Below are 23,912 nucleotides of genomic sequence, written 5' to 3' on the forward strand. Positions count from 1 at the left end.
TACTGCTTCATAATTAAAACATTAAGTTAATTTTTCTGAGACTTAGTTTCCTCATCTATAAAAGAAGAGTGAATACCTAATCCTCATAGTCAGGATTCAGTGAGAGATAGATAGATAGATAGATAGATAGATAGATAGATAGATAGATAGATAGATAGATAGATAGCGCGAGTGAGTGTGTATGTGTGTATGCATGTGTGTGTGCGTGCGTGTGAGTGTGAGTGTGTGTGTGTGTGTGTGTGTTGAGGGGTGTATTCAATACAGTGTATATATTCAATAGAAAGCGTACATGGAAATAAATGTTTTCTGTTGTTTTCATAATTTTTGAAGGCTCTATATTCATAAACATATTCTTAGACTTTTATGTGTATTCAACAGGAGTGGCACTGCGTTGGTTAACAAACTAAACGTCATCTTAATGACCTACAACAGGAATTCTCAGGCAGGGTTATTTTACCCGTCTGATGACATTTGACAATGTCTGTTGACATTTTAGGTTGCCACAGCTCAGAGGAGTGCTGCTGGCTTCGAGTGGGTGAGGGCCAAGGCTATGACTATTAACATCTGGTGAAACAGAGGACAGCCTGGCACATCAGAGGATTCTTCAGCCCAGATGTTAAAAGTGCTAAAGCCCTGGGACACTGCAGCTCTGCTGTGTAACCAGCAAAGCATTCAGTCTGTGATCTTCCTGAGCAAGGAAAAGGCTGGTGCTTTCCTGAAACGTCACCTAACTCCAGGGTAACCTTTAAGTTGAAGTGTGAAGAACCTCATTCAATAGGATACTTTTAAAGGCACATATGGCTACATTTCTCATGGTTATGAAAAACAAACCCTAGCTGATAAAAATTAAATTTATGCTACAAAAACATGTCAACAGAACGTGGTAGCCCCCTCGCCCCTTCATGTAAAAATATTAGTTGAAATGCAACCGTTTAAGTTGGAGCATCTCTAATTTTTTTAAAAATAGATGCAGTTACTTTCTATAATTTGCTTTGTCAACATTAACTTCCTTCCTATCCATTCTTGGATAATACTATCCCAAAGCCATTAAATGGAGCACAGGAGACAGACATCCAAGCCATCATGGGACAGGTGTCAGGCCATGGGGGAAGGACGTGTGGATGCGGTTAGATTGGGACATGGTGTTTTAGTGAGCTCTCTGATAGGGTAGCAGGTACTTGAGACAATCACTTTGTAAGAAGACGGGCATTGGTCCACAGGAGCTTGGCTCAGTTTCTTTCGAGCCTGCTATAAAACATCGGACCTCTTAGGAAGAGTGTCGTAGAGCTCAGCCATTTACTTCATTGCTGAAAACACAGGACAGAAAGAAGAAAGATCTAGTCTCTCCTTATCAGCGTCAAAAACATGCATTCAGATATCCACCACTCCCTTTAGGCTTTACCTCTTAAAGATAAAGCTGCTGCCACCTTCCAGTGGGGCCAGAATGTCCTACGGAGGACATGTCAGAGTCAAGTAAATCATGTGGTACTGTCAGAATCCAAATAAGGTGAAGAGCCCATTCTGGGATGTCAACAGACGCCAAGTGGGATGAAGAATGGAAAGTCCGCTACTCCAAGAATCATGGGCGAATGTCAAAGAGACGCAAAGGTAGCTTTGGAGAGGGCTACAACTGAGACAATGTTAGCATCAAGACAATGCACTTAAAATATAGTAACATTAAAACCCATTGAACAAAAAAGATGAGCTCATTGTGATACAAAGTAAGTTGAAGTAAATAAGTTGAAAGTCTGAAGAAAAAGTTATGAAGTAAAAATAACCTCCCCACTAAAATCATTAATTAAAGGGGGAAATAGTAACTGTACAGTAGAAACCTTGGTGAACAGACTACTTGCAAAGAGTCAACATGCACATGGTCTTAACTAGACAAAATCTATATAATGAAAGCTTCCAGAGGTGGAGCTCATCTGTGTGGCCAATAGAATGGCTTACTATAGATACATTTCTGGTGCTACAATTATAAAAGACTACACTGGGAAAAGCCAGCCGCCATTTAGTAGGGATACCCAAGCAGCCTTCAGAAGAGAGTAGGGGCGTTTATCTTCCAATATCTGGCACTAATCGCTAGCCACATAGTAGGATGCATTTTTTAGTTTTTTTTTTTAAGTTGGATTATTTATTTGTGTATGTATATATGTGTGCGTGTGTGTGTGTGTGTGTGTGTGTGTGTGTGTTTGTGTGCGCGTGCATGTATGCATGTACAGAGATGGATTCCTCCATGTAGGTCTTGAGAATTTAAGTCTCAGGTCTCCAGACTCAGCATCAGGTCCTTTAGATGACAAGGCGTCTCACAAGCAGAGGTGTACCTGTTTTAAAGCAAAAATCCCCCTAAAATATCTAGGAGTATTTAAGCAGAAGGTGAATAACTTCATCTTTAATATTTGTAGAAAATCTATTTTTTGTACTGTAATGGCAGCATTTCTCTGAGATTCTTAATTTTTTTAGTTATGCAAGGTGAAAAAATAATGTATTATAAACTGCTCTTGGCTTTCAAAAGAAACTTCTCTTTTTAAAAGGGACACCTTCATATTCTTTTAAAGTCTTATTTTAAAAAATAACGACCAATCTGCTTTTGATGTACATTTAAGTAGCTTCCAGTGCTACTATTAAAAGCATCTAGTTCTTTGTTATTTTGAACAGTGCTATTAAATATTTTTGCTGACATTTTTGTGCCATGGGTTAGATTTTGTTCAAGAAGAATTTCCCAGAAATCAAGTTGCTGTGTGAATGGATGTACAACTTTAATCAGTTTAGCCAAATCCTTCTAGCCTCAGTCAATCTCCTGGAAAGTAAGTGAAATTCATAATTTGCTGGCTATTTTTGTTTTGTTGGGTTTTTTTCCTTCCCCCACCCTAGAAAGCACTTTCTGTAAACCTGGGAATTTATCTGTCTGATTATCACTGTCCTCAACATTAAGGCGATGAATATGTATTTGGAGCAGCAATAATTGCAAGCATTTAGTGCACACTTGGCTCTGTCCTTACGAGATTAATTCACTTATTCCTGGAATAGCTCTTAGGAAGTAGGTGGCGCGATCATTTCTGTTGGTGAAGAAATTAAAGCATAGGGAAACCACGCTCATTCAGGCGGACAGAGCAAACACTGGGCAGTTTTCCTTCAGTTTCTCAGTAGCCATAGTCTCTTCCACGTCTCTCACTGAGTATATTAATCCATGAACAGAGAGTCAATATGTTTCTCTGAGCCTTTAACCAATTACAGATTTCAGGGTTTTCCTTTTTCTTTGTTAGATAAAATCAGTGAGGATGACCAACGCTCTCAGGTAGTTTTATGGTCCCCCCGATACAGCCCCAACTTCCTACCCAACAGTTTTCTAGAGTTAAAACCCATAGAGGCATAAACTGTAAATCGTCCTTGCCTGGTGACGTTATGGAGGTATAAACAGTGTATGTGCTTGGTATTGCAGATAAAATGGGCGCCCGGGATTTCTGTCTCCAGGAAGTAGTCTTTATGGCTGCGTCTCAAACACGCCACGCCCTCTTCCCCACCTGGGCGATTCTGCTCCTGCTGTCTGCTGTACTGGGCACGCCCAGGCTGTGCCTTCTGTTGACGTTGCCATCCAACACTTCTTGTTCATTCCATCTTGAGGACACTTCCCTTTCTCAGACATCTGAGTCTTTTCTGGTCTTTTCTGGGACTGGTGCTCCCATCAGTTGTGTGAAGTTCTTACCTCCTGAATAACTTGCCTTCTCTCTTTAATGTTAGTCATCCGAACAAACACAAACACAGATCACAACGTTTTGTGCGTTATACCAAATTAAGGAGCTTTGAGTGCGTAAAGGCATTATGTTGGGATCATATAGTATGAATTTTAAACCTGTTGAGAGAAAAGATTGGAATATTTCATATCCTACATTAATAGGGATTATGAAAATGAAGTGGTAGTGGTGAAACATATTTATTGTCATATTATAATGTGTATTCCATCTTTGAAAGATTTAAGAATCATAATTTTCTTTCAGTTCGGTAGTAAAGGGTATTGTATCTATGGTTGCAAATACCATCTGGGCTCCTGCCCACAGCTTCTCTTTCCTTTAAGTGGGTGGTTTAGGGACATCAAAGGTAATAAAATCAATCAGGGAGTTAAGTGGAATTTTATTTCCAAGGCTAGTATACTTAAGGGCGTGTTCCTCTTACAGAATTTTAACAGTAAGTTTGTTTTCCAGTGTTTTGTTTAATCCTTGCAGGCTCAAACAAGGACCGTCCTTGAATCCTGTTCTGAATGACACAGAATTCCTTTCCTAATATATACATTTTTTTTTTAAAGAGAGAACTTCAGAAAATGTTCAACATTGTCACTTGCCAGGACTGTACTTGGTTGGTACTAAGACAGTGGCCTAGCCTTCCACACTAACATCGCCATCCCCAGGAGACTTCCTTTACCCAGAGTAAGGACAGCTCAAGGTTTTTGTCACTGATCTCAAACAGGGAGGCAAAGGCAAAAGTTCAAACAAACACTAACAGTCTTTTAAAAAAACATCATCGCTTATGCAAATCACCTGTGGCCCTTGGGCGCTGGTGAGCCTCAAGCATCCCTGAGGTAGTGGAACATTAAATTTTAGTTTATTTATATTTGGTATGTGGTGTGTAACTTAGATTGTCTTGGCCATGATTGAGTATTATTCAGTTTACAATTAAAGTTTATTTATGTTTTGGTTTTTACATGCACACGTTTACATGCACATGCTGCACACACACACACACACACACACACACACACACACACACACACACACGGGCTTAGCTCCACTATGCCATGAGTTATAGCGGGAAATTTAGAGGCTAGCGTATTATTGTGGAGAATGTCTAAATTATCGACTTATTCATTTGATAATCCAATTGAACTTAGAACTCCTGCTTGCTAAGTAAGCTTAAGCTGTCCCCCCAGCTCCTGACTTTTGTTCCCTTTACTGTTATTCGTGAAATCAACTGATTTGACGTTCTCTGCACCATGTTTATAAATATGGGTTAAACATTTAGAGCTCTGTTGTACAGAAGCTATTTTTCACAATGGGAACGAGACATTTTACATTAATGCCGTATCGTTCTCAGATTCAACACCTGATCTGGAAAGTGTTCAGCGCAACTACACACAAACAACTAGTAAAGTCATAGCGTGACTATTTTAAGAGTTTAGCTCAGTTGAGCTGCGCATGGAATGTCACATTTTCTGCGAGGCCTCTACAGAGGACGTTTCCCCTAAGCCTGAAGGGGTTAACATTGAGGATATTGACAAAGTTAGCCCAGGGGAAAAGCATACTAACTTAAACGCTTGGGAAAGGGGTGCGGGGAGCACAGTATAGTGGACAAAGATGGGATTGTGACTCTCCCACTAGCCAGAAATATTAGGAACATACTGCTTTCTCTGTAAGGGGGGTGGTGTTTGCGGAATGCAGACTGCACATTTTTATTGGCTTAATTAAGGCTCCAGAAAATCACCCCTTTGGTATTCACATGTGCCTGGTACATGGTCTGGTCCTGGGAGTCTGTCCAGTAGAGTCCGTTCCTGTTTCCTGTACTGAGACAGTAGGGTTTCAGGCTAAGCATGGGAGACAGCTGTGCTCCCTTCTGCAGCTGGATTTTCATACGGGAGAAACGGAGTGCTTGTGTAGAGAGAAGGAATAAACATAAGAGGACCTGGATTTTAGTACCTCCTTGTAAAAGGCTGTTGATTTCCTTGTCCTAAAATTATTCAGCGAAACAAAGTCAGCCATAGTTTTGAGGTCTCCTTCCCTGAGCTCCCCCATCTCTTACTCCTATTAATAGGGAGTTCTTGATGACAGCCTTTCCAGAGATACTGCATTTAGAGGATGGCTAAGACCCTTCCCACTCCACTCCCACCCTTTCCTAGTTGTGTTACCAGTTTCTAAACTTTATGGAGGATAGAGTATCTTTGGGGCAGCATGCCACAATGGGAAGAAATGATTGATTTGGATACTAGATGCCAGCTTTTGAATGGGCATTTGCAAAGCACAGACGGTTAACTGTAGAGTTTTAGAGTAATACTGAGAACTTGGGCAATTGCTTATCTAGAGATGCCTGTCTGTGCAGGCGGGGGTATCTCTTTCTCTTCTCATCTGTAGCCCTGTGGTGCTTGTACGTGAAATGTCTTTGTTCTCATCTTTTCTGCCCGATTATCGTGGTCTCTAAGTGCTTTGTCTTCGCCTCTCTGGTTTATTCCTTTTTCCTTAGTCAGTGATCTGAGTGAATAACTTTGTTTACATTGAACGGAGATCTGGAGCAGGGCTTTCCCCCCCCCCCATGAGATGAGAGAGTAATAGAGAGAGAAACCCGTAGAAGTGGGCTAGATAGAAGGGAATGTAGGGTGAAGAACCAGGTAAAAATCAGAACAATAAAATAAAAAACAAAAACAAACGCGGAGTGGGTGTTGGGGAGGAAGAGCAAGCTAAGGGCAGGACTGGGGCTTTGCTCAGGGTCTGTGAAGTCGCGGGGGCTTGTCGCTGGGGTGGAGAGAGATCAACAGACCAGCATTTTCCCCAGGCTTGGGCGCAAGCTTGTGAAACTCCTGGTGTATTAAGGAACCTCAGCTGGGATTTGCTGAGGACAAATGCTGTAATGTGTTAGTCATCCATTATCTGCTTCTATTTTTGCAGGTTCCGAATGATGACTGACGCGGGTCTGCGCGATAGCCCTCACAGCCCCTGGCATTGCGAGCGATAAGGACCCTGCTCCTCCAGCCCTGTGGCTGCCACCGGCTGCGGCCGCTCTGGAGGGCGGGCGGCTCCAGCGGGCGGGCGGAGCGGACTCCAGAGCCGCTTCCCACGCGTCGGGAGCGGACGGAGCGGACCCGGCTGGCCGCGCATCGCCCTCGCCCGGGGCCATGAAGTAGCTGCGGCCGCCAGCCCTGCCATCCCGCCGGCCCGGCCACTGCCCGCTGCCCTGGTCCTGCGCGGACATGGCCGGACGCGCCCGCAGCGGTCTGCTACTGCTGCTGCTGGGGCTGCTCGCCCTGCAGAGCAGCTGCCTGGCCTTCAGAAACCCACTTTCTGTCTTTAAGAGGTGCGTGCTCGGCTTGTTTGTTTCCTTTAGGCAGGAGGAAGGAGGTTGGGGTGGGGTCTGTGTATGCTCCTTAGAAATGTAGTCACTTGGAGTAGCCTGGTCTTTGAAAAAAAAAAAAAAATCTCCACAAGGCTGATTTTCTCTACCCAAACGTCTCGCAATTTTTGCTCAGTAACTTCTCCTGAAGTGCCCCTTGCATTAAAAGCCCACTCACAGTCCTGTAGCCAAGCTGCTGCTATCCTGGCTTTCGGAACACCAATTAGAAGTTGTGATTTCCAAAACTAATCGCACCCTCTTGGGGAAATATTTCAGAAACTGCAATATAGTTGTTTAGACTTGAATGCCTTCCTATATGTAACAGCTGGAGGAATAAAATATCAAGATAGATCGGCGGTGGGGAGAAGATCATTGGCTGTAATAGCTCACTAGGAAATATCGAGCTGTATACACGCACCTCGTAATTACCATATGAAATATTTATGTACTTGTACGTGTGTAATTCACATCGCAGTGTTTATTTCGCCCTCATATAACTGTACCTAGCAAGGCTGTGCCTAGGGTTTTCTGTTGTTTGTTTCCTATTAGTAATGTTGGGCACTCAGAGTTGACAAAATGCCAGTGGGTTACGATTCACAGTCTTGCCACTAGAAAATCAGCGTGTGCGTGAGGACGATAACGTCTTCATCAAGTAGAAATATGTATGTATTATGAGCACTTATTGGGTCGAACCTTAGACCCTGCTTAGTTCTTCTGGTTTTATTTTTGCTTACAAATTGGTTATAAGTTAATAATCCTTAAACTTAAGGACATAGGATTTATTTCTACCCTTCCAATTATGCTCAAGAATGTTCAAATTATCTTCTTAAGGTTTAAAGAAACTACCAGATCATTTTCCAATGAATGCCTTGGTACCATTGGACCAGTCACCCCTCTTGATGCATCAGATTTTGCGCTGGATATTCGCATGCCTGGGGTTACACCTAAAGAGGTGCGTGGAATTCTGTACTTTATTATCCACCTGTTCTGTGCACGGTCTAAAACTGAAGGTAGGACAAGGCACTCGCATTTGTAGCTGTAGTGAGCTCTTTGCTTTTATACTTTTCAACTGAGGCTGGAGTATTGTGAAAGGGGTAAGACTTCAGGGGAGGATAATTTCAGTTCAATTATGTTTATGAAAAACGTTACCCATTCTGTTATTTGTGATTCAAACAGAAACTTAAAAATTTTTTATGTTTTGAGATTCTCTGTGGGGGAATGTCCTCTGCAGTGCAGCGTCTAAATATGCACAAAGATAAGGCAAAATGTTCTAACGAGGGAAATAGGGCTGAGCAGCTGCATGGACCAGATTACTGTGTTTTTAAAATACCCTTCCGAAGCAGCCACAATTAAGATAGAAAATTCTGTTCGCCGCCAAGAAGTGGAAAAAAAAAAAAAAAAAAAACATTCCACGGTTCAGGAAGTTAAGGGAACTATTCGTACAGGTGGCAGGATGAATTTTCTGGAGCTGTAGTCCTGAAGGGATAACAGCAGTGCTCACACAGACGAGACGCAGAGCATGTGAAGTGGAACAACGTTGCTAGGCATCCCACGACCTAGCACACGCAAGGAGCCAACGGCACCGCTGCCGTGTGTACAAGGTGTTTCATTAAGCATGAAAGGCCAGAATTAATTATGCTCTGCGGCCAGGCAGTGCGGGGGATTTATGTATGTCATTAAAAGATAGCCCCGTGCTTTTTGAAGGGCTGCAGGCGGTGAGAGGAGAGGCCTGGATGTGGAGAGGCTGGCTACCTGATGACTCAGTCTCACAGATAACACTCCACTTCCTCTTTTCCCTTTTGGCACTGGGAAAATAAAAGTATTCTGTTTATTGAGGAAAGCGACTTTTGAAATGGACGACCAGAAGCTCTAGAAAATACATGGGCCTCTCACTCCTGGGTAATACCTGACAGTATTTGAATACTTGAGTATGATCATCTGTGACTACATTACAGCTGGCCCCACGCTGTCTCCACATGGCCACGTCACCAGGCAGGTATTTCTTCTGTACATTGCATTATTTCTGTCCTGGCCCTGAAGTTTATAATCACCTTATTCAGTATGTAACTACGACACTAAAGCCAAAACACGAAGACCACAGTCCCTCCCTCCCCCCAAGAAATGAGCTGTTTGTTTGCTCTCAGTTTTAAAATGTGGTTTTTACCTATATTTATTTAAGCTTAGCTGCTTCTTTTTTATATATAAAACAATGACTAATTGGTCATCTGTTTTTCTTTCTTTTTTAAAGTTTGTTACCCTCTATACTGTGAGCTGCCCTAAAGCTCCTAGTATTCCTGCTGCCTCTGTCTCCTCATTGCCTGAGAGACAGAAATGCATTAGCATGTTCCGTCTAAAACGGTCTAAAAGACAGCTTGTCTCCTACCAGGCCCCACAAGAACACTATTGTTTAATGAAATAATTAGGGCTATTTGAAAATATCCCTTTATTCTTGTTATTGAGCGACAACAGTAATAGACAATTCTGTCGGAACCACTGCTCTCAGAAAGAGGAACCAGAAGAGTTGATTTAAAAGAAGGAAAAAGTGGGAGAGCTCCATTTTCATAAAATAAATCTTCGTTCACCTTTAGAATCTTACATGGAAAGAAAGCATTCAGTACTTAAACCGCTGCTGTTTGGCTTGCACTGTAGGCCCAGGGCCTGTGGCAGCCATTTGTTGGTTGTCTTTGCAGCTGAATCGCTCTCTTTGCTCTTTCTCTAAGACCATGTGGTTCCCAGGAGCCACCTCAAGAGGGAGAAGAAGTGGGCCAGGGCTAGCAGATGGCTGGATCTGGCTTCCCTTCCACAGTGATTGATTGCAAAAAAAGATCTGTGTCTTAAAACAGCCCAATCAACTATTAGGCCTTTCGCTAAGAATGCATCTTTCTCTTGCATGTGAGTGACAAGCAAGGAGTCCTGGTGTCACTAGCTTGTTGTGCCTAGCTTAGTACAACAGAACGCAATGTAGAGAGGTTGACCCAGTGGAAGTCCTTGGTGACCTCAGTCTTTTGGGCACCTTTGCTTATGTTAGCCTTTCCTAGTTCATTGAAGTTGGGTTGAGGTTGGTCTTGCTCTCAACTGCGGCCTGCAACTGGCTGGGTGACTCGGGTGCTCTGAAACAGCTCAGACCTGGCTGGAACGTTTCACCACCTTCCCTCAACATTCTCGCTGTAGCATGCTCTGCTTGCTGGCTGACCGACAGATGATAGTCCTTGTAAGCATTCATGGAACGTGACAGGCTTCCCTCGGCAGACACATACCAAGGCTCTCTCCTCCTCACCATGGCACTCTCAGAGAGGTGGCTGCCGAGGTATGCGACTGTAGGTACTTTATGTGGAAAAAAGCAGCCACTTGCCTTACAGCGTGGCTAGAGCAGGAGTTAACACAGACGCTGGTCAGCGGAAAGGAGGTGAAAGAGGAAGGGAGAATGAAGAACGTTAGGACGAGGAAGCTAAAGGTAGAGGGGAAATGAGAGCTGAGCAAGACAGATGAGCCTACAAAGGGGGAATAAAATGATCGAGAACAAGGATAGAGGGGGAAATGTAGAATATCTAGAATGTGAAGAAGAACGGATTTCTTAAATCAAGGAAGGGCAAAGAAGAGAGGGCAACGTGAAGCTGGGAAGTACGGTGAGAAGATTTCCCTTTGGTTGGCTCAACAAGTGAAACGGAACTCATACGAGGTGATAATGGAGAAGCAAGACGTTCGTGTCGATAGCCCAGAGAGGCCCAGAAACGCATCACTCAGTCTAGATGTGAGGGAGCATCGCTTCTGCTTGGAGATAATGCGTGCGGCAGAGGTGAGACGGATGGAACTCTCTTGCTGGAGAAATAACTGTAGCTAGGCTAGGAAGGCGAGCAGGGCTTAATTCACACAGTAGGACGACTAACTGGTTGCACAGATTATCACCTTGCTAAAACACACCCTGCCATGTCAGGCCTCTGCATTGAGGTTCTTCCCAATACGGTAGGTGTTCAGAACGGCCATTAAAAATTACCCCGTTAAACCTGAACCAGTCTGTTCAGGAAAAGCCACTGGGACTCTTGCGCTGTCTTTTTAAGTTTTAATTTTATTTATAATAGTATGTGTATGAGAAAGGGGAAAGATGAGAGAAAGAGAGGGGAAGAGAGGGGAGGAGAGGAGAGGGAGGGCAGAGAGGAATGCATGTGTGTAGACATCAAAAGTCAACTTTCAGGAGTAGATGTCTCCTTCCACTGTAAAATGTGGCGATAAAACTTACTGTCAAGTTTTCCAGGCAAGCGCCTTTCACCTACTGAGCTGCTTCACCAACCCCCAGGCCAGGATACATTTTGTTTGTTTGTTTCAGCCTTTAATATTCTTCATATAATCAAAACAAAAACTGTTCAAGTGGATTTCCAGGAATTAAGTGTTGTTGTAAAAATATAAAAAAATAAAAAATGTATTGGTGTCTTTTATCCCGCTAGGTTCACCTACAGTGCCCCAAGATGTCTGCTAGATATCTCTGCGGAAACACATCCCAACTCCGCGGTGGCCCAGTGTCTCCAGCTGCCGCACACTTTCCTACACTCAAACCCTCACATAAAAGAACACACAATACAATAACCTTTGACCCAATTGATAAGATACAATTGCCCACCTAAATATACAAAGCCCAATACACATCCATCCCTTAAAACATTTGTAACAACCTGTAAAGGTACAGCGTGGAATCTTAACATCACCTGCCATATTGTCCTGCCACGGCTTCTCTCTCTCTCTCTCTCCCTCCAGTCTCCTCTTTTCCATTCCAGTCTCCTCCTCTTCCTTCAACCTTCTCTCCCACCCATCCTTCCTTCTCCTCCAATGACAGGCCTCCTTCTATCCCGTACCTGCCCCTCACCTGTACTTTACAGATTCAATGGGGAGAAGGTTCTGGTGAAGTCACCTGAATCCTGAGTAGTGACTAGGCAGCTGTCCTAGGGGCAGCGAAATTAGCATCAAAATACAGATTACTCCAGGACAAACCACAATAATTAAGTGATCAGAAGAGCATTGCTCTGTGTCCACCAGGTACTTTATTACTCAATAACAAATGGCAAAACCAAGAGACAAAAAAACAAACAAAACAAAACTAGACTGAGATCTAAGGAGAGCCTAAGAAATGTCTTCCCCAGGGAAGAGCCCCCATTGGTTACCTTGTACCAAGTGGTCAGCCCTGAAAACAAAGTAACATTGCACAGAGTAAGCAGTTGAATTTATATACTTAGGAACATTCTCCTGTGTGTGTGTGTGTGTGTGTGTGTGTGTGTGTGTGTGTGTGTGTGTGTGCGCGCGCGCGCACCCACAAATACTAAAATTAATCTATGTTTTTAAGAGAAGGCTATAGAATTGTAATTTTCCCTTTTTTTTTTTTTAAATTTAATCTGATGCCTAAGCAAATGGTTGGGAGGCATCTTGCAGTACGACGTGGGTTCTTTTTCCCATGTTCGGTTCCTCTGAAGCATCTTCAAGGAGAGAACATATTTCTGAGTGTTCATTATAGATTACTATTATTGTACACTTTTATAACCATTGTCTCATTAGATAACACAAAAATAACCTACTCAAGGTCCTATTTTATTCTCCTTTTTTAGCATAAGAAATTGAATCCAAGATAGATTAAAATAACCTGACCACGGCCAAACAACTAGAACACAACTTCGAATTCATATTAACTTGAATCTGAAACCAATGTTTATCTCATGATTCTGCCCAAAAAACCTGTTAACAGTTCGATGTGAGGAGAAATTTAGCTATTATCAACGGTACAGTTTACTAACAGACACAGTAGCCATGTACCTCGTACACCAAGAGCCATGACTACCAACCGTATAAAACGAACATAGCAACAGAGAGGATTTTGCTGTTTTATACAAACGTGTATAGTTAATTATACATCCTTATAAAAAAAATATGGGTGAAACACTCAAAAATATGTTTAACGAAATACAGATTGCTGAGCCCATCCAAACCCCCCAAACATTCCCTTCTTAGACACTTTCACGCAAGAAGAAGGCTGCTGATCCGAACCCCTCCAGCCACTTCTCATCCCCTCAGTGTTTAAAGACACATGAAACGCAAGTTTACCCTATTTTAGCCCAAATTTCCCACCAGTCCTATCTAAATATAAACCATAGTTCAGCAGACTATTCCTTGACATGTCAGGGGCTTGTTTCTTGACTGTTGTACTTAGAAAGCAGCAATAGAGAACATGGAAATGAAGGGTTTAGCTGTGTTCCAAGATGGAGTTGTATCTGCTAAAGCAGCCAGCGGATCCGTCCCTGATGGAAACAACTGCATCCGTCATTCAGGCTAATAAATGGATTGAGCCTTTAGTGGCTCATGAACTGTGTCTGACTTTCAGAAGAGGAGGAAGCAAAATATCAATGCAGGGTCATCAGTGCCTTGTTTTTCTTAGTATTTGGTATTTGTGTTTAAATGATCCCATAAGCCCGAGTTCTTTTATTTGGGACATTGCATTTCCTACCTCAACCATCTCAGTAAGTGGCCATCCCTGCCATGTAATTTTTCCAGGTAAAATACAGTAGCATCTTTATCAATATGTCATTCTCTCCCGTGGCTCATAAGCAATACGCCAGGACATTCTGTTGGTGTCGTCAGCAGACACGGCAGCATCCAGACTTGCTCACCAAGGCCATCTTTCTCATTCTCACGGAGAACCATGTGTTCATTCTGCACTATTGTGATAACATCTCTAACTGGCCTGTCTTGTACTTGTTCATCCATAGAGTGTGCCCCACACAGAGCCACAAGGCTCTTGGTAAAGCAGAAGTTAGGCCACGTCGCCCTTCTAAGCACTTCAAACATTGCCAACACCACTCACGCTTAAAACCCAGTCCTTTAACGACCCCACAGACCTTCATCATTCCTGATACCTTTCCCGTTCTTGTCTCTCAGCCCTCATGCTTGTGTCATAAGTCATGTCAAAGGTAAACACATGCGACTGCCGTAAAGCGGTACGGCACGTGTTGAACGGTGATAACTGCCGCAGCGAGATATAAAATCCTGTGTGAACTGAGCACCACTGTGATTTCCGCTGAGGTGACTGAGCGCTGGAAAGGGGGAATCAGGGAGAGAAGGCATGGAGTAAACGAATGGGACTCAGGAAAGTCAGGGAAGGAAGAAAGTGCAAGGACTAGTCAGGATAAGTGAGATTAAGCCAGATGCTTCCTGGCAGTGACCAACGTTGTTACTCTGTCCGGTTCCAGGGTCTGGGAGCCAGAGGCTTTATTTTCTCAGGTGTGGCTAGGGTAGACAGCAAATTTGTTTCCCCAACTAGAGTTTTCTTAGGCAAACACGTAAAAGGGGTTCCCAGTTCATCCTAGCTATGCGGGGTCAAGCTGCGAAACAGTCAGCGTTTATTCAGGGCTTTGCAGATGAAGATTAAGCCTAGCCAAGAAGGCTTGGAAGAGCCCGGCTCAACTGGGTCACGGATATTCTGTCTATTAGCTGTGGGAGGTACAGGACTTGGTGTAGCATCTTACATCACGTACTTCTGTTGCTTCAGTGGGACTGAGAGTTTCTGCTGGGGTGGAGGATAAATCCATTGATAGGTATAAAGCTCAGGAAATGTTATCATTCTCTCCTCTGAAGAACATTACCGTGAATGAGCTATGATACACTTTCAAGTAGGGAATGTGGAGTCCTGTACTGTGAGCCCGCAGGATTGTTGAAATGAGTAGAGTGTCATCTAGAGCATCAAGAACACGGTGACACTGCCTTATTCATTAGGGGGAATTACAGGCGGAATTTTCTGGAATGCAATGTAGAAGGTTAGAATTTACATCCCTCTCTATGGAGCAGCAAAGGCTGAAAAATGAGGTAAGAAAAGATCATTGAAAACAAAAATTTAGCATGTCTATAAAGATCTAGAAATAGGATTATGTACAGGCGAATGATCCAAACTATACCCTCCATGATTTCATCTTTTTAAAAGTCTACTAATAATTAAAGGGCCAATGTATCCACGAGCAAAACAGTTACATACCTTAAGTCCCAAAGTATCATTTCAGATTATAAAATAAGTACTCACCGTTAAGCTGATTGAAACGCACTTGGGCAGTTATGAGTGAGTGCTCTGGAGAGGGACTCCTCAGAGGCTTGTCAGAAACTCAACGTGAGGATCTGAGTTCGCAACCCCAGCACCCACGTAAAAGGCCAGGGGTGAGGCTCAGCAGGTGGGAGAGCTTTCTGCACAAACATGGGGCCCTTAGTCTACATCCTAGCAAAATATAAAAAGACACAGATGGCTGCCACTCACGCGGGACCCTGTGCTGTGAAGTACAGAGGCAGGGGGCTGCCAGGGCTTGCTAGCTGCCACTCTAACTGCAGTTTCAATAAGAAAGCCTGTCTTAAGGAGTGGGAGTAATGGTGTGGAGCCCTGACACTTGCATGTCTGGGTGTATGCACACATACATCGGTGTGAAGTGTGATTCCGCCCTAGTTAAACCAACTTACCACAAAGCCCCGATACACGCATGCGTGTTCGACTAGATGTCTTTCACATCCGTTTGCTTATATGTGCTTACCCAGATAACCCAGAGGCAGAAAGAACTGCCTGCGGGTCCTAAGCTTCTGAACGGTGGAGGAGGATGGCGGCAGAGTTTTAGAAACTATTTATCTGATTTATCATTAGAAGCGTCACCCGTTGTTTTAATACTAATTGTAGAATTGATAAAAAGTAATGGAATAAACAGTATCGCCAATGAAAACAGTGCAGTGGGCCTTGTGTTCAGATACATACCTCTAATGTTTAGAAATCTCTACGGGGGATTTTCCATACAGTGCCTCTAATTGATAAATTTTTAATTCCTATTCCTCTGCTTTGCTGCACCGCCATTAAGGGATGCTGATTAATTAAAGAATTTAGGAAACTTGGTGCATGTTTAGAAGCAAAAAGCAGCAGCTTTGTGTGTGTTAGGGGGCCATTCTTCTATTATGGTCAGTCGGAAGCCATTTATGGAAGGCATCCGTACAATCCTTTCCACCTTAGCGAGCACAGTGATCCTCCCTGCACTTATTAGCCACCAGAAAAATCTGTTGTTCCTCTTATTGTCAGATCCACGTAGACTGAATTAATATTTCACTAACCCTATTCAAGAAAAGCCTTTGGAACCGTTCTGCATGGATGTTACATTCTTTGAAAAATAAAGTGCAGCATATGCTCTTTCAAGGCAGGGGTAGTTCTTCACATGGTGCACTGTACTCGGTTTAATATAAGGAGACAAATCAGATATGTACATACAGGGAGAGTTGCCCATCCAGCAAGCCTCAGAGCACTGTTGGAGAGCAATGTATATACAATTTCTACTGTATAGCACCTCACACCCACCTCAGAGCACTGTTGAAGAGCAATGTATGTACAATTTCTACTGTATAGCATCTCATGCCCACCTTCAGCTAATCTCGTATCAAAGGAAAACATTTGCCATGGCAACATTGATTTAGAAAGGGCCGGTGATGTTTCTGAGAGATTAAAATATTTCCATAGATCTCTGTGCACACAAGTTAACACTTTGACGGCCGTATGTCATAATTTTATAGGCAGCTAAGAAGGTGTTACCTGAGTCGATTGAGATATTACAGTTTGGAAACAGAACTATGAAAAGTAAACTCATAACAGAAACCGACATCACATTAAATAGAAACAGAAAAATACCACTGAAGTATTTCAGCCCACATTTATGAGAATGAACCTCTGGAATTAGGGTTAAATCATTTGCTCCCAACTAAATTATCATTTAGCTATGGAAATACAAATTCCGTTTACTTCAGTTTCCACAATTGATTATACCAGATATAATATTAAGTTTTGACACTGTAGATGTGTTAAATATTAATTTTATCTCCTTAATGTTTTTTTCATAAATGCTGTACCATTCAGAGGTAATTTCCTGATGTACTTATGTTTATTCGAGGCAGAGTATGAAAGCAGCGAAGAGAAAGAAGACAGATTGGTGGCTGAAGTAAATGTGGATATTAGCGAGGTGACTGTAGTGGGACCAAACAAGTTTAGAAGGTGACAATGGGAGCTCTGTTGTTTTTCTGCTGTCAGAACCACGCCATGGTACCAAGTAGAGACAAACTGTGCCCAGGAGTCAGGAAATTAAGTTCATGCCCTAAACAGTCTAGAGCTGGAAGCAAAAATTTATCTTATTCAACATGAAATGTTCGTCTCCTCAAGAGGTAAGGGTCATTCAACTTTCTGCCTATCATTTTGTTAATCGGCCCAGTGAGCCGGAGTTTGTACTCCCACAGATATCAAGTGTACGGGACTTCTAGTCCTTCCATCAATGGTGGTAGGAGTCAGAAGGAATACATTAGGCATTTCATGCACTTGCTGCCCACTGTACTTATTCTGTTTGCTACTTTGGTTGGTAATGATCTTGAAAAAACAAACAAACAAACAAACAAACAAACCAAAAACCTTTCTGATAGCCAAGGACCACTGAAAAGTCAGTCTACAAATCTCCACAGTCTTAAGGCTTTGGAGTCTGCTGCCCTGTGGATATCTCTACCTCATTAGAAGATGGTGTCTTTCTTCCTGTCCCTACCTCATTCTGCAATGTGTCCTCCCCAAGATCTCAAAGTGTCACCTGTCAAAAAAACTTAGAGGTGCTTGAATCTAAGATAGTTTGCTTACTTTTATAAATGAACCCCACTCTGGAATATCTTTATCATAGGCAAGAAAATTTTAAGACAAGGGAAATTGCAAGCCTGTTTCTGCCTGTTTCATTTGCATTTGTCAAGAAGAACATTGATTTAGTTAAGATGATGCTGTCGGCTGGTGTCAGTCAGCGCAGGACGTCATTGAGGAGTTTTCCCTGCAAGGCAAACTGAGACCTCGTGAATCTCAGCATGTTGTATCATGTGTCTGAATTCACAGGGTCAATTCAGGCATAAACACCAGCTCTTTCAGCTCAGAGCCTCACATCAGACATGAACTCTACCACTGAGCTGTGCCCACAACCCTACAGTTTCAAAAGCCATTCATGCCAGAGCATGGAAATATACGCAAAATTATTCTTTCAAATATTTTCTAAATATCAGTCTTCCAGGCTATACCTTAGCCCCTCTCTAGCCTTTCAATATCTTGTCACTATTGTTCCCTACATTCCTGTCTCAGTATTTAGACATCACCCACTGTCATTCACTTAACATGTTATGTATTATTATGGATATAATAATCTTGCTAACTAGGCGTTACTTATAATATTACCTTTGGGGGAGAAGAAAGAAGAAGTCTGCCTATATATCACTCTGGGCCACCTCTCCGATGATGTCATGTCTCTTCATTGAAATGTGTGCACTCTGTCTTGCTTGAGATGCACCTCACAGTCCTGTCTCTTCACCAACACGTGCACTCTCTTTCTTGAAACGCACTGCATAGATTTCCTATGTAGATTCTAATCATAAGATTGATAATAAAAGAAGCAGTATGTTTGATAATTAGCTAAATCTAGAGGTATGCCAAAACAATGTGCTTTCCATGGTAAACATGCATGCTGACCAGTTGGAACTGATTCCTTAGGACAGTAGACAAACATGGAATGTGTGATGTATTAGTGTGTGATCTTCCACTATCACTGTCTTATTGAAGTCCTGGCCCAGGCTGATGACAACACCTCCTGGTCTTTTTCATTGCTTTGTCCATCCAGCCCGAAGTAGTGCTTGCTGTCCAATAATGGCCCATTAAGTAAAGTTTAAATAAATGAAAAGGAATTCTTTCCACATCATGAATACCATCCATCTCACGTATAAGTCAGTGTTTATTAATGAGGATTATGTGTTATGAGCCCCACCCCTTTCCCCTCATGCATAAGTGGCATTCTCAAGTTCAAGCTTTTATTTCAACAGCTTCCTAATTTTGCACTTTTGAGTGATTTTTCCTGACTTTTATCAGCTTATTTGGAGTATACCTAAAGTTCGTGAATTTTAAGTGAACAATTTGGTAAACGTTAACAAGTATGTACTTCTGTGTCATTGCTACCATCAAGGACATTTCTATCACCCCGGAGAGCTCTCTGTGCCTCTATGTGCTCTCTCCGTCCCTTATTTACCTGCAGGCTGGTCTTTCTGTCACTGTGCCTTGGCCCTTCCCGGGTTTCCGTTGCTTAGGAACACAGCTCCACGGCAGAGGCTTGCACCTGACTTTTGAGATCCATCTCGAAAGTGACCAGGGTCCTCTACCTGTGTTTGACTTGGAGGAGTGGTTGTAGAGGAAGCTGTTCTAACTGCAGTTGACGCCAGAGCCTGTGCCTTTAATCATTATGTTATTATGGTTTCAAACCAAAATGTTCGTCTCTTAATGTTTTATCTTTCCTGTCAAAAAATCTTTCCTATATCATGCTATGGCATGCATTCCTCTGCCACATTGCCCCATTTGTTCCTCCCCCAATCCCCATTTTTCTATCATATCTAGTGCATTTGTTATTCTCTTTGTTTAAATGCTGTTTCTTCTTTTATGTGTACGAGTGTCTGCATGCATGCATGCATGAGCACTGCGTGTGTATCTGGTGTCCACATAGGCCTGAAGAAGGTTCAAAATATTAGAGCTAACGTTGCAGAGAGTTATGAAATACCCTCTAGAACAACGTTCCTAGCCCTTGAGCCATTTCTCCAGTGCCGCCATTTTTTCCCCTATAAGGAGTTGTCTTTGAACATCTGAACGCCCTTGGTACCTCTTTGAGATCCTCCGCTGTTGAGATCATCTTCCATTGATTTATAAATCTGAGTCCCTTGTCCTGTGAACCCACCTGAGTCTCTCAAACCGATCTGTGGGCCACAATTTATGCCTCTCTCAGAGACCGTTATCACCTGTGGTTGATTCTTCATCTTTTAAACGTCTCCCACGAAAACAGAGGGTCTCTGGAAGAAAGCAGCAATGGCATATTAATTCTCTTAGTGCACAGTCTGCCGGGGCGCGCTCAGACCGAACAAACATCTCCTGGTTTAAAAAGAAGCTTGTTCCTTCCTACCAGTCCTTGAGAAGACTCCGCTTGCATATCGCTTTGTACAACGTAGGGAGCTGGCTCAAGGCCCAGTCACAACTGTCTGAGTCATTAGAACTACATCTCAGAGCCTCGGAAAGCGCTTGGTACTTGTTAAGCATCACTCGGTACTTGTAAGGATTCTTATGCACCGACCTGAGGAAACAGATGAGTCAGTCGAAGTCTGTGCCATCTGAACATGAGGACCTGAGTTTGATCCCTAACACCCACGTGAAAAATGTTGCCCCAGTCCGTGCCTGCCATCCCAACACTGGGGAGGCAGAGGCGAAAGAAATTAGACTGGTCTTCCAGTCCAGCTGAATTGAAGAGCTCCCGGCTCAGTGAGAGACTTAGTCCTGAGTGACGTAACAAAGTGACCAAGCAGGACAGCCACTCTGATTTCTCATTCCCACATGCTCTCACACACAGCGCAAGAAGGGTTATTTGTTGGCCGTGTTCTTTGGTCAAGGCACAAAGCATATTAGCAAATCTAGATTGATTGGGCAACCCGACTTCAGAGGAATTTATGGTGTAGTGTGCATCCTGTCTCTTTGGTTAACGTGGTTGGAACCACGTCCAGCTGTTTAGACACTAAATTGAGGTCTTCCTTTGAAACCTTACAAAGCCTGCCCCTTTCCTGCTGTTTAAATCCCTGCACTTCCTGTATTTATTCTTAAGACTCTTGGCCATGCTCTGTTCTTACTGAACTTTTGCGTGCCAGACCGCAGCCACCAGCACCACCACTGCAGCCGCAGCTGCCGCCACCTGACAAAAAGCAAAAAGCAAAACAAAAAAAACCAGTTGTTTTGAGACATAATCTTACTGCTGCCCAAACTAGTTTCCAGATCTGAGCTCAAGAGACAGACCTAGCGTCAGCCTCCTGAGGTCAGAGACTGAGGTTAGGCACAGGCCACCTCCCCAGCTCCTGATCAACATAGTTAATACATTCTGGCCTTCCAGATCTCTCCCTAGATATCACTTTCTAGAAAGAAAGCCCTTCAGCTCCTCTCCACATTCTCTGTTTTAAAGAGTTATGTCCTCTCAGGACCCTCTACTTCTTCAGGGAACCTAGCATTCAGAACAGAAGGAAAAACTCATTTTCAAAGGCCTTTGTTTCTCCAGTAGTGCTACCTACCACACCAGGACAGGAAATGCATCCTCTTTGGGTCACTGTCGTATTGCTGTCATCTAGTGTGTGTCAATATGAGACTCGACGTATGTTTCTGGGACAGACAGTCATATGGGACGTATGGTTAATACCTGGATGAGTCTCCACTGCCACTACATTGCTAAAGTCTTTATCCAGACAGATGGACATAACTCCTGGTCCCTCTCTTTCCTCGCTGGGCCTTCCCTGCGTCTCTTAGCTTCATCCACGTTGTCTTCTTACAGAAATGTGCTCATGACTCATGGCCCATATGCCTGCCTCCCTCCCTCCCCACAACAGACACGAGATCCAGTACATCTGAATTCAAACTTAGACCATATTACAAGTCTCTCACCAAAACGAGAAGACGCTTTCTAGTCAGAGCCGCATCCTCCCTGGCCCCCACACCCTTTGACGTAGCGTTCTTCAGTCCTTGCAGCTCGTATTCTCAGACTCCCAGACCCGTAACTTCCTGGCCAATTAGTAACTATCAGTGTCTGCCTCTATCTCACGGTTTTTGTTCCAGTTAGTTATTCAGCTCTGAGAGTCCTTCTCTTGTGTTCTTTATCTAAGTTTTCCCCAACAGGATTACAATTCAGTCTCTTCTCAGAGACTCCAGAAGCTGAAAGGAGCCCAGGTCACTTCCTTTTGTTTCTGAGGTTTAGGATATATATATATATATATAATATATATATATATAATATATATACACATATATAATATATATATATGATATATGATACATATATATATTAAAGCAGACGCAAGAGCAGAGATACAGATCCGGGTTGTATTTTGTGTGCTGGACATTGTCCATCAGGTTATCCAGATGGACTTTGCTGTCCTTCTGTAAGTTCCTTTGGGGACGTGTCCTTGAGGATATGCCTTGTCCTCCAGCTTCCTGATTGACTTTAATCGAAGAGCCTAATGGCCACTGAAGTTCCAGTTTGGGCAGTTTTTCCTCTTTCTATGTCCTAGGCCTGGATAGGAACAGCGAGCTGCTTTTTTAACCTCCCGGATGTTCTGGGACGGTCCTTTAGCTAGCCCACATCTTTGTTCCCGTCTCTTTGGTTATGTTCTCTCCCGTTGCCCCGATGGTTTAAACCTTCCCATTCCTAAGAGAAACGTGGCTAAGTTGTTTAAAGATGAAGGGTGACATGTTAATGCTGTCATCCAAAAACGACTGGGCGTAAAGTTCCGTTCACGGGGGCTGGAAAATACGTGAGCCCAGTGTGCATTGCAAGCACTGGGATCTGCTCCCTAAGTGAAGGCTGTGAATGAATCGTTTGCCACCCTTCCAGTGGTCCCTCACGCTCTGTAATCCATGAGGTGATGAGGCCTCTGTCTGGGAATGGCACCAAATTTAGTTGTTGTTGTTGTTGTTGTTGTTGTTGTTGTTGTTGTTGTTGTTATCATTATCATTAGCAAATTTCTCCGCTATGAGGAAAAGGGGATATCTACTAAAGTGAAGTGAAATATTGTTTATGATGTCAGATGGGCTGGTGACATGTATAAGCATATCTGGAATATGGGCATTTGCAGTATCCACGGCTACTTGATCTGTCATTGGCTATGTGACATACCACTTGTAGTTTAGAAGACAGTATTTGTACAGTTTTTCCTGCTGAATTATTAATACTGTCTTTGAAGTTGGGAAATTACAGTGAGATAAATTGGATTTGATACCTTTAAAAAAAAAGCAAAATAAAATGCTTAAAGGAAAAACAAGTATCTGATGCCCAGGAACTATTTTTGGAGCAGTAGGCCCTTTCTAACAGGCCGTTAGTCATGTTCATAACAACATCAGCACACTAATTCGGCCAAGAGTTCCACTGCCAGGTGGTTGGTGAGCACATAGAAGAATTACCCAAGGCTTCAGCCCTGAGAGCACAGCCCAGCCCTGGCAACAGGGCGGCAGAAAGAAAGAGCTTTTATGTAACAACTGCCTGTTGCTAAAATAGAGATGTTTATTACATGCAGAGGAAAATCAAAGAGCGATCCAGAGAATGTTTTTATATTTGATTTTATAGTTCCCCTTAAAAGTTCAAGGAAAAGGATGCAAATTGGTTGGAGTGTTCCTTTTATGGATGGAAGTCTCAGAACAATGAAAATGTTACTCAAGGACGGTAGGGAAAAACCTACCCCACTTTGCCCTTGATCACTGTAGTTAAATGTATGACACCATCTTTAAATGTAAGTGCCCCACACACGTTGTTCCACTTCTTTGAACAGAAAGGGCCTCATTCTTTAGACGGCCAAGTGCCTTACATTAATTTGGACCAACTGACTCTCCATCTCTTATATCCCTGAAGATCACTGGGCTTACTGATGTGGGCGTGGGCATCTTGTACGTTCTTGTTCTTGTGTGCCTTGCGTCACTCATTAAGAGCCGCAGCTGGAAAAGTCTAGAGGAATACATTCCATGAACTGTGCTGTTTCACTAGACCAAATGAAAAGGATTGCCCAAAGTTCTCCACAAAGTAAGCCAGAGAACAAAAATGAGCTCAGATGTCCGAAGATTAAAATTAAAGTTAGGAGGATTTGCTTTTGATTTCACAAATGTGCTGGTCTGACCTTTTGCTTGTCCATAAAAGACTCCGCCTTTGTGCTGGCTTATGTGTACGACGGCTTCTGTTCCAGTGTTTGTCCTCCTTGGTCCAACTCAA

General features: G+C 43.0%; 1 protein-coding gene across 1 annotated transcript in view; it reads left to right on the forward strand.

The window, feature by feature from the left end:
• Positions 1-23,912, forward strand: part of Pam (peptidylglycine alpha-amidating monooxygenase) — a 259,796-nt gene that overhangs the window by 103,149 nt on the left and 132,735 nt on the right. The window contains exons 3-4 of the mRNA XM_032901702.1: positions 6,651-7,056; positions 7,924-8,044. Coding sequence (XP_032757593.1) covers positions 6,953-7,056; positions 7,924-8,044 — 225 coding nt within the window. The 5' untranslated portion in view covers positions 6,651-6,952. The remainder of the gene's footprint in view (positions 1-6,650; positions 7,057-7,923; positions 8,045-23,912) is intronic.

The sequence above is a fragment of the Rattus rattus genome, chromosome 4, assembly GCF_011064425.1.
Source record: "Rattus rattus isolate New Zealand chromosome 4, Rrattus_CSIRO_v1, whole genome shotgun sequence".
NCBI lineage: Eukaryota > Metazoa > Chordata > Mammalia > Rodentia > Muridae > Rattus > Rattus rattus.